At 37.1% G+C, this 11,253-nt stretch overlaps 1 protein-coding gene across 4 annotated transcripts in view; it reads right to left on the bottom strand.

Moving 5' to 3' along the window:
• Positions 1-8,935: 8,935 nt before the first annotated feature.
• The window catches only part of LOC132384633 (uncharacterized), a 134,774-nt gene continuing 132,456 nt past the window's right edge, over positions 8,936-11,253 (bottom strand). For all 4 annotated transcript variants that reach the window (XM_059955953.1, XM_059955946.1, XM_059955937.1 and 1 more), the window contains one exon: positions 8,936-9,263. In XM_059955953.1, the coding sequence (XP_059811936.1) occupies positions 9,120-9,263 (144 nt within the window). In that variant the 3' untranslated portion in view covers positions 8,936-9,119. The remainder of the gene's footprint in view (positions 9,264-11,253) is intronic.

Genomic DNA, 11,253 nt, shown 5'->3' with positions numbered 1-11,253 from the left:
AAACAATGAAGGGATTTGATGATTAATGTGGGAATGGAATAGAGAGAGTCCAAGGTGGATCTCATCGGGAGGAAAAGAAAGAAACTGGAGAAAGATGCAGGTGCATGCCTTGGGCAGAGTGAATTCAGAAATAAAACTAAATTAGACCTATACCTGACATCTATAATGATCAGACAATTGTCCTTAAGGGAAGGATATTCACTAACTTCAGTTTTGCTATTTTGATATTAGTAACTTTTAAAAGCATAACTGTACATTTTAAACAATGTATTATGCACAATTTAACTTAGGTGTTGAAGTCATTATTAATCAGTTTTTTTTAAATTAACGATAGTCTGGGAAGTTTGCCTTGCACTCTGACTGCCTATACAATGTTTAGTTGTTAGTTCAGTTCCAATAGACTGAAAATGTAGCTGAAATCATTAGGATTGAAACAGCGTGTAATTCCCATATTGTTTGTGACACCTTCATTCAAAATGAAGGTCGAAGTGCATTGATATTAGTAGCTTACTTTCCCTTTTAATGAATATTTTGGTGACAATCCTGTGGCCCATTTAAAAATGTAAGATGGATCGCGGTTCTATTTCATGTGGATTCAAATGCTCAATCAAATTAAAATAATTGATTCATGTGAAAAGCAAGCTGTTGGGATGTAAAATGCGAGATCAGCGGGTAAACAGGAACGTTAGCAAATTGTAGATTGTTTGTATTGTCTCCATCTCGTGGCAAAAGCACAAACTGCAAGAGAATACTTTAAGCAAGTAAACAAATGTTTTTTACTGTATAGTATTTCATTTACATACAGAACGTTTACACAGGTGAAGGAACTGAGTATTTTCTTTCAAAAAGTCTTGATCTGAGTTGGTGTTGGATAGGTGATTTCATGTTGTAATTTATTGTATTTACAACAAATTGTTAATGAATAAAAACAGCTTTGTTTGTAATTCACTACAAAGTTAAATAGTGAGTCTCTGTTTCAACAGGAAAGATTTAGAAGTGTGATGGGGAGTTAATCAACAACATGTATGAATTGTTTTTAATTAACAGTATAAGAACAGGGTTAGTTCAGCATTTCATTGCCCAACCCCCATTGCCCTCTAATTGCATAACGTACTGGAGTCATTTCGGAGCACAGCTGAGTTGCAGTCGGTACATGGCTGTAAATCCATGAAAAGTTCAGACACAATGGAAGCTTTCTCTACCAATCTTTCGACCTTTTTTGATTGATCAGGCCTCCAGGTTCTGTGTTCATGTTTTTGTTTTAAAATAACTTGGATAAAAGATCAATCAAAGAGATTCCAAATTGAAGTGTTGTTCTTAGCATGCAAATCCAATTGAAGTTCTGTGGTTCCTGAAAGTCTTGAGTGTGCCAGAGAGTGAGTGGTGTTTGTTCCTCTCTCGGCTAACAAGTGGATACACACATAACAATCGTTTCATGGTAACTGACATTTAAATTTATCTGTGAAGGAATCTGAACCAGTGTCTAGAGATCAATATTGAAAGTCATTGGATACTACTTGAGTCACTTAATCATCAATCTTTATTACCACTAGAGCCATTTAAATAAAAACCAAAATCAATAAAATATTTTTGACTGGGAACCAGGATGATTCTCCTTTCCTGCCTTTCTATCTTCGCACAATCCCATTACTTTGCACTCAGAGAAGTTACAAATGGGAGCCTGTAAGTGAGAATTCAAAGTTTCCACTGAACATAGTTGCCCCATTGGAATGGTGTCACACTGTGTGTGACATGTATCTGCGGAGTTGAACAGCATGGGTTGTGAGATTGGTTTACTGTCCTGTGATTTTGATTCATTAGGTCTAATAGGCATGTAACAATTTTACATTGCTCTCCTTGACAATGTTACTTTTGGACTTGCTCCAATCAGGAGAGCATTGTAACCCTACCTCCTGTACGGTGTAAGATTGGATCATTGCTGAATAAATCCACACATACACGGAGCTTGAAAAAATTAGTGGAATATTATCCTCTTGCTCTACAAATTAATGGATGATATTTACCTTTAGGGAAAATAAATACTGCTACAGGAGCTCAACTTATGTGAAATGTTTCCACCTGAATGAGATGTGCCCTTGCAGCAGACTGAAGAAATATTGGAAAGATTCGTCATTTGCTAGTGTTGCATCTTAAATTAAAAATCAGGCCATGGCAAAAGGCAGTTGAAGAGAGTTTTAAGTTACCAAACTGCTCCCCTCCACTTTTAAAATCTCAGCTTTGGGATGCAGATTTGGAGAGAAACCCAAGGACAAAACTGATAAACGTTTACTTAACCTTGCAACTTCAGCAGTGCATGTGGCTTCTCTGTTGCTGCCATGTTATACACCAACAGGGCTGTGACTTTTCACTTGTGTCTGTCATTGCTGTTCTGTATTTCCACTTACACACGTGGTTTTGTATATAAATCACTTATGTGGCAAAATGCATCTGGCATCATCCATGTGTTCAGCCTTCTCCCATTTCTACTTGACTTCTTGATACAACAAAAACTTAGCTCTTTTTCATGACAATTATATCTCTTAATTCAAAAAGAATTGAAGACTTATTGGTCCATCTATTGTAGATCAAACTGGACTACATCAAACACTATCGACTAGGAACAGAAATACTGTGTCTTTAAGAGCAAGCTCAGGTTGTGTAAACTTAGGATAGGGTAGTTCACCCTCTGAAGCCATAAAGCTTTGTAGCATCAAGGCACAGCTCAGCAATATAATGGACCTCTCTGCATTTGCCCACTTGATCTCTCAAGAAAGTCAATATCTGAGAAAGTAGCCTGCTAGAAGGACATAGAATCAATTGCCCTGCGCTGACTTTCTCCTTCATTGGTGAAATGTGTACAGTTGCAACTCCACCCAGTTTCTTTGCTCTTTTCTACATTACCTGAAAAAAAAACGAGGTCCTGAACAGTTGAGCTCACTGGTCCAACATGCTGTCTTTGGTTATCATAAGTCACTTACCCAAGAAAGAGGGAATTATGTTGGGATTTACGGAGGTAGGTAAGTAATTGGAGAGAATTCTAATGGACAGGGTCAATCAACATTTCAATAGGTAAAGTCTAATTAGGGATCATCAGCATGGCTTTGTGCATGGGACATTGTGTGAAAAAATCTCAAGATTTTCCAAAGGTAAGCAAAAGGATAGATGAGGATAGGGCAGTGTACATCATCTAGATGGACTTTAGCAAGGACCCACATGACAGGCTAGTCTGAAAGGTTATCTTGCTTAGGATCCAGGAAGAGTTAGCTAATTAAATTCATAATTGGCTCAATGGCAAAAAGCAGAAAGTGACCAGAGGCCACAGGGGTCAGTGCAGGGACCTTCATTTGTTTTTTTTCATATAAGTGATTTGGATGTAAATGTACAAGGCAAGGTGAACAAGTCTGTAGATGATAAAATTAGGTGGTATCACAGACAGTGAAGGAGGCTATCAAAAATTACAGATACGTCATGATCAGCGAGAGAAATGGGCCAAGGATTAGCAAATGGCTTTCAATTCAAATGAGTCTGAATGGTTACATTTTTGGAAGTTAAACTAGGGAATTACTTTCACAGTGAACAGTACGATCCCGGAGAGCGTTGTGGAACAGAGGGACCTAGACGTACAAGTACTGTACATAGTTTGCTGAAAGAGGGTTGAAGAGGGTGTTTGACATACTGACTTTCATCAGTCTGAGCACTGAATACAGGAGTTGGGGTAAGCTGCAGCTGTACAAACATTGATTAGATTCCACTTCGATACTGTGTGTAGTTTTGGGCAGCCTGTCATTGGAACATTAAACTGGAAGAAATGCAGAGAAGACTAATGAGGTGCTGAGAGAACCTGAGGTGGAGATTGGGTAAACTAGCACTTTACTCCTTGGAACTCACTGTAGGAATTGCAAGATGACTTTTAAAAGGTGTGTAAAATCACGAGGGGCAGAGATAGGATGAATATTTTTCCAGGGAAGGAAAACTAGAGGGCAGAGGTTTAAGGTGAGAGATGAAAGATTTAAAAAGGACCTGACAGGCAAGTTCTTCGCGCAGAGGGTGGTACACATATGGAATGAGCTGCCAGAGAAAGCAGTTGTAGAAGGTACAATAACAACATTTGGATCAGTACATGGATGAGAGGTTTAGAAGGATCGGGGCCAAATGGGACTGGCTTGATTGACACCTTGACCAACATGAATTAAGTTGAGCTGAAGACCTTGTTTCCATACTGTTTTACTCCATGACTTTAACTTTTTAATGAGGTAGATAATGAATGGGAGATAATGAGCATTTCATAGAAGGCATAATTATGCTTCTTTATCAGTGTGAAGTGCAAGGTGAATGAATTTCAGGTACCGCGTAACCCACCTTTTTTTTGCACAGTTTAGTTTGCTATTCTTTACAAATTTACATCTGTAAGTTTCTCCCCAGTGTGTACCATATCAACAATTTTCCTGGGAGAATAATGGATGCAAAATTGTTGAAAGTAAAATAACATACAAAGGTCAGTGCCTTTAATAATGCAAGATCTTAACATCTACTTGCAACTTGGTTAGGCTTGGTTGGACCCCTTCTACTATATATTACTATCAGAATGTTGGAACTACTTTAGTTCAATCAGTTCTGCAAAAATTAAAGTCTAAAGGAAAGCAATGCTTAACGTCAAAATATGCCCATTTTTTCCTCAAATATACACACAATTTTTCTGACCTTCAAATGAATGGGATTTCTTTTAACACAGAATTTGATGACAACCAAGTAGAAGACTTTGTCAGAGTTGTGTTTAATTTATGGAAGTCTGGAACCAGCTGAAGTGTGTAGTGTGGTTTTAAAAATGTAAGAATCCTGTTGAAATACAAAAAGCTGTTGGAGTATTAATTCTTGTTTTAACATCTTGCAGGTTTTAATTTTCAGGAATAGTACAGCAAACACTACAACCTGTAAGGGTCTTGTTTTTCAAGCTACTGCTTGTGATAATAATCGGGACTTACTGTAGTGATGTGACAGGAGGCAAAAGGACTTCACTGGCAAAAAAAAAGTAATGTGTGTTATAATCATACATAGTATTGGTTTCAATGAAGGAATATAAGTTAATATAGTAATTTTCCAGAAAATTAGGAGAGTTTGAAAATTGTGTAACATGGCCTAACAAAAACAGGGACAGTGGAAGGAAAATGACTTTAATCCTGAAAAAAGTATGAGCAGCTAATACCTGAAGGATTAGATCAAGTTAATAATTGACAATTGATTTATTATTGTTACAACGGAGAAACGTGTATGTGCCACACAGAACATTCCATACACAAGTACAGGAATACAATCAAAAATTACTTCAACTTTGCATAGTCAAGTGGAAATCTGGAATTACATTATAACAGGAGAAAGTGGCCACAGGTGAATTTTCAAAGAGATGCTAATGTAGATGGGACAGGAAAGGAAAATGAAGATTTTCTCTCTATATCTATTTTAGACTGATTATTTCTCCCATGTGGTATATAGAGTATGTGCTAATCAAACTCTGCAACTGGTTGCTTACAGTAACTTAAGGAAGCTTTTGACAATTTTAAATCGTGCAAGTTAGCTTTGAACAAATATTAGGGTATATCATTTACAAATTGCATTGAATGCAAAGACTTGGTGGAATGGTAGTCTATTATCAAGCAAGTTCAGTCCCCATGTAGCAGCTCAGGAGGGAAACATAGGAGTACTGGATTCTGGGGATCAAGCTGCAGTTGATTTATCCAAAAACATTACAAAGGATATGGATAAGAGGTAGTTAAGTGGAATGGAGGTGCAGATTAGCCAGCTCTCTATACTGGACACTACTCCATATCCTTTAAGCCGATTTGTGCTGTTAGCTTACTTGCTTACGCAATGTGCATTTCTATTTTGGACTCTAGATAACCATTCCCAACATACCCAAAGTCCCCTGGTTGTTGTTGCACATTCTAACACATCACAAAGAAATCAATATCCTTTTTGTCTGTTTATTTTTAACTGCAATCTTTTTCTTTATAGAGCACTTACCGGTAGAATGGTGGTCAGCACATTGCTTTGCAGTACAGGGTGACCCGGCTTCAATCCTCCCACAGTCCAAAGGCATACCAGTTGGTAGGTTAATTGCTCATTGTAAATTGTCCTGTGATTAGGCAAGGATTAAATTGACTAGTTTCTGGACAGCACAGCTCAAAGGACCGGAATGGCCTATTCTATGCTGTATCACAATAAATAAATAAAGTAACCTGTACCTTTTTTAATCAGCTGACTATTGGTTGGTTACTCATGTTTCTGAAATTATTACAAGCACCCTTGTTGTCCAATTGGCCTTTTTTGTTGTGAATTCAATCCCTGACTCAAATAGGTTAAAGTTCCTGAAATTGGATTGCTTTCACAAGGCTGAAAATTAACATGTCCTCCATGATTTCATATCCTTGTGTCATAAAATATAAATGCATCTTTTCTCCATCTTATTTCCTTATTTTTAAAGGTGGTGCTAGTGTCTTCCTAAGTAAAACTAGGTAGATTACTCAAGATTTGATGTCATCTCAGCAGATTAACTGTTCTAAAGATTAGTTTTGTCACACACACACATCAAAATATAAAATGAAATGCATTGTTTTGTGTCAATGATCAACACAGCCCAAGGATGTGCTGGGGACTGCCTATGAGTGTCACCATGCTTCTGGTGCTAACGTAGCATGTCCACAACCTGCTAACCCTAACCTGTAGATCTTTGGATCGTGGGAGGAAACAGAGCACCCAGAGGAAACTCGCATAGACATGGGATGAATGTGCAAACTCCTTACAGACAGCAGTGAAATACAAACTTGAATTGCCATAAAGATGTTACACTACCCAACTGGGCCCCATTAATTTTGACATAGCTGTTAAAACCAGTGGAGTTTCAGCAGCAGTTGCCTTACCGTATCTCACACAGCAATTTGGTCATTTGGAAGCAACCTTGTAAAAAAAAAGTCCAAAGTTTATGTTCAATATGGATTATATAAAAGAATAACATCAGTGCAAAAGTTATCCGGGTTGTTAAAGCATTTGGAATTGCAAATGACTGTTGTGAAAAAAAAGGATGAAGGAAGAGGTTACGATAATTTCAGGTGGATCACTGTGGATGTTGACGATGATGGAGATGTGTAACGGTGCTGCTGCTCGAGGAAAACAGAACAACCAGTGGGAGTGTGGACATATAGATGACAATTAGGCATTCACCATATTCATCACAGACATAATGTGCCAAAGTTTCTCCTGTCCTGTAAATTGCAATGGTTTTATAATTATGTTTGTCTTCAGTTCAGTGGAATCCGCTGAGATAAATGTATTACATAGCATGATTGTGAACAGATGAACTTTTATATGAACAAGTTTTCATGGTGCTTTCTTTATATACTATTTGATTTTGTACCACTTAGTTTTGTTCACCATATCAGTGTGACTGAGTGTCTAAAGAATTTTGTGTAACCTTGTGTATTTGCAAGTTGATGTATGTCACCTAGGATTGTCTGGATATTTTCTTATAAAGCTATCGAATTCATCAATGATTGAAGTACTTATATATAGATCTATTATAAAAGACAGCTTTTGGAGGAATCCTTTGATAAATCATTTGAAAGGTAGTGAATGACATTAAGCATCAGATTCTTTGGGTTTAAAAAATTGCTTAAATTGTGAAGTCATTGTGAAATCAGGTTTGGTTGTTTTTGCCTTTTGAATCACAATATCTACAATCAATGCACTTGCTTTCAAGTTTGCGATAATCATTTACCTGGATTACCTGTGACTGACTGACTGGTCTAGAAACCAGTGCTAAAACCATTGTATTATTTAATTAACAGGAGAAAGTCTGCAGATGCTGTAAATTCAAAGCAACTCACAACGTGCTGGAGGAATGCAGCACGTCAGGCAGCATCTATGGAAACGAACAGAAAGTCGATGATCCGGGCCGAGACCCTTCCTCATGAATTATCTCATTGCTTGTTCTTATTTTACTTATGTAAATACAGACATCCGCATCTTCTGATCAGATGATCCAGTCAATATATGGCAGTTAGGTGGGCAGGTTTTGATAAAAATTAGAGAACTCTATCCACAATATTTTCCTAAGCAAAAATCTTTGCATGTTACATTTAGAACTATTAATTGAATTGGTAGGGCACCACTTTTAACATGCCTGGGATGAAGGAGTGTTTTCTATCCTCTGCTGATTAGTTGTATCTTCTAGGCTATCACACCAATGGGAAATAACTTGTTATTCTCTATCAATCCTTCCACAAGGTAAAAAGATCACATTTAATCTTAATGCTCTGTATTTCAGGAATACAAGTCCAGGTTATGTGCCCACTTTTCAGTCCTTTGATAAAATTTTGGTGAAAATCCACTGAATTCTTTATAAGGCTTATTTATTATTTTCAGAATGCATAATAACTAAATCAATTTTTTTCAGGTAAGATAACATTTTTTTATTTGCGAACTCTTGTTTCAAAGGCTGACATTTCCTCTGAATGTATGAGCTAAAGGTCCTTCATTATAAAGTGCAACAATGGTAACAAATTGACCCCAGGTAGCAAGGAGACAGACAAATTCATGAGTTTGCCCAAAAGCCTAAATCTAAAGAGTTCATTTTGCACAAAATTGAGCAAATATTTCAGTGTTGTATCCTTCCATGTATGGATTATTCAAGAATTTCTTGACCGTGGACTGAATACAGATCATGATGAGGGGAGGAAGACAATATATAATGTCAAAATTATATACAATAGATTAGATATTAAACATGATATTCCTTGGATGGTTCAGAAAATGGCTATATTTTGCACCCATCCCAAGAACTGCCTCTGCTTTCTGCAGGTGATCAGCTTGTCCATCCTCCCCATGAGAGACAAGGTAATGCAGGTGTGCTCAGATGGAAGGACACAGTCTGTCCAAGTGCTTTACATCATGAACATTGGTCAGCATGTGTGTGTCAAATTTAAGGAAAACCAGAAATGTCAACACTTTTTGTGACAGGAGTGTTATGAGAAATCTCATGGTTTTATTAATTAACTTTAATTCATCCAAAATTTGAAGGCACTTTGTGGAAATGCGAGGAGAAAATTGATGCGAGTTGTACATGTTACTCATACGTAAGTGGTACATCTGACCTCTCGAAGAATATGAATCCTTGCTTCTGTGGGGATGCCGAGTTTTTCCAGATTATTCTCATCCAAGTAAGGAAGCTCTGTGAAACTGATGCCAGCATTTTCAAACAATGGAGCGAAGTGCTGGGAGCAAAGTGCAAATTCAGGGCATTAAACAAAGACTGGAAGATTATAATTAAACAGTACAATGTAAAACTACAGCTTTTATTCCTCAGACAGGAGACATCAAAGAAATTCCAAAACATCTGGATTGTTAAAAATCAAAATGCTATTGAACCTTCTGAAGCGAGTTACAATTTATATATCCTTTACATGAAGTTTACGAAATTGAAAGAGCCATACAACAAGTGAATCCATTATCTTAGTGCCTTGGTTCAATGTTTGTCTGTGAATTCCTGCTTCTGGTTTATGGGGAAGTGTTATTGCTGCACTCATTACATCTATGCACCTCAGGACATATTTAATGAGTGCAGCAATGTCAATACAAACTGGTATCTACGAGTTGTGGTCAGGTAATGTTTGCACCAGCCACACCCCTTACTCACTTACAATGTCGACCTTTCTCTCCGTTCCTTGCTAGAATTGATTTCAAATTACAGCCTGAAAGTGAAGTGCCCTCAATTTCATGCTATCCTTTATCATTTTTGGTCAAGGTGCACTCTAATATTAGAATTGGAAATATGGACCTGCCCCTTTTTTTCAATACTTAGTCTTATCAGCATTTCAGGTTTTATTTTATGATGATCCAAAAATGGAAATACATTAATTATTTCCATTTCCTGACTTCTCTTAAATGGGCTAGATTTTCAATGTATTTTATTTTATCAAAGTAAAACACTGTATGCATTAAGCAGCAGGTGGCACTGGAGTGCAGCAACATTTAGCTGCCTGCGAGTTTGCAGAGTGATAGCTTAAAGACAAGATCATAAAATACCACTGTGGGCACAGGAACCTGCCTTTTCAAGGACAGATTCATTGAAGACAAATAAATTGTATTCATCTAACCAGAGGATATTGCAGAGAAGGATTAATCACACACAGAATAAACAGTAAAGCTGTCAGAAATCTACTATGTCACAAAAAGTTTAGTGTCCAATGTTGGCAATCAAATTGTACATTAGACTATCATGGGACAGTTACTTAACCGAACACAAGCCAGGCCAGTGAAAATTGGTACAACCTCACTTAAGTTGCATAGCAATGCATGAATCCATTAAACAGAATCCACCTATCTTCTTTCAGATGCAATGACCAACATTGAAAATGCTGTTCTTATATATTAGGCATGACTTAGAATGGCTATAAAACTGAGTTAAGTTATTCATATGTTAAATGACTGAGTCTTTGCTGCCATCAATGATTCTCCCTGATATTAAAGAGACCATTACAACTACAGTGCCACATTCTTGCAGTTTAATTGTACATTTGCTTGTAAATTTTTCCAGTTTTACCTCTGTGCTAATGGTCACTACTGAAGCAAGTAACCAGTTCCAACCTGCATTTTCTTAGTTCCTTCGTATTAACTTAGAGTTAGATAGATGGTCCTCAATGCTCTACAACTTGCTGGCACACATGCAACCACTTACATATGAAATACTCTCAAAATTCTAGAGTCCTGTCTTTTAAGCACCAGCAGTTAATCGCTGGATCGTCAAGACAGTCGACTCGGTTTCTCGGGTATCTCCTACTCTCCACCATGCCTGTCATAGTGACCGTAACTTCTACCACTTATACAGTTCGGAAGCAGAAGAGCAGGGAGACAGAACAGAAAAATATTTCAACACTCCTGCTAAATATTTTCCATTCCACTTCCAATGTAAACTATGTAAGTTCATGGCAATACTTTATTTTTATCAGTTTTACTGGGGCTAGCAGAGGGTGAAAACTGTAATGATCCATTTCAAATGACAGAATTATTCAAACAGTAAATCAGAGATACCATGATAATAATAAACACAGTGGTACTTAATTAACAAACTATTCCTAAAATTTGAATAAAATTATTTTTGATCCCTGCAGATGACTCTAGACATTATACACTTGCGTTTCCTGTGAATAGGTCCACACAAACTACTCAAATCACTGAACATAAGGAACTTGATACATCAATGAA

This window comes from Hypanus sabinus, chromosome 2, assembly GCF_030144855.1.
Source record: "Hypanus sabinus isolate sHypSab1 chromosome 2, sHypSab1.hap1, whole genome shotgun sequence".
NCBI lineage: Eukaryota > Metazoa > Chordata > Chondrichthyes > Myliobatiformes > Dasyatidae > Hypanus > Hypanus sabinus.
Note: the sequence above shows the minus strand (reverse complement) of the source record. Positions and strands in the feature narration are given on the sequence as shown.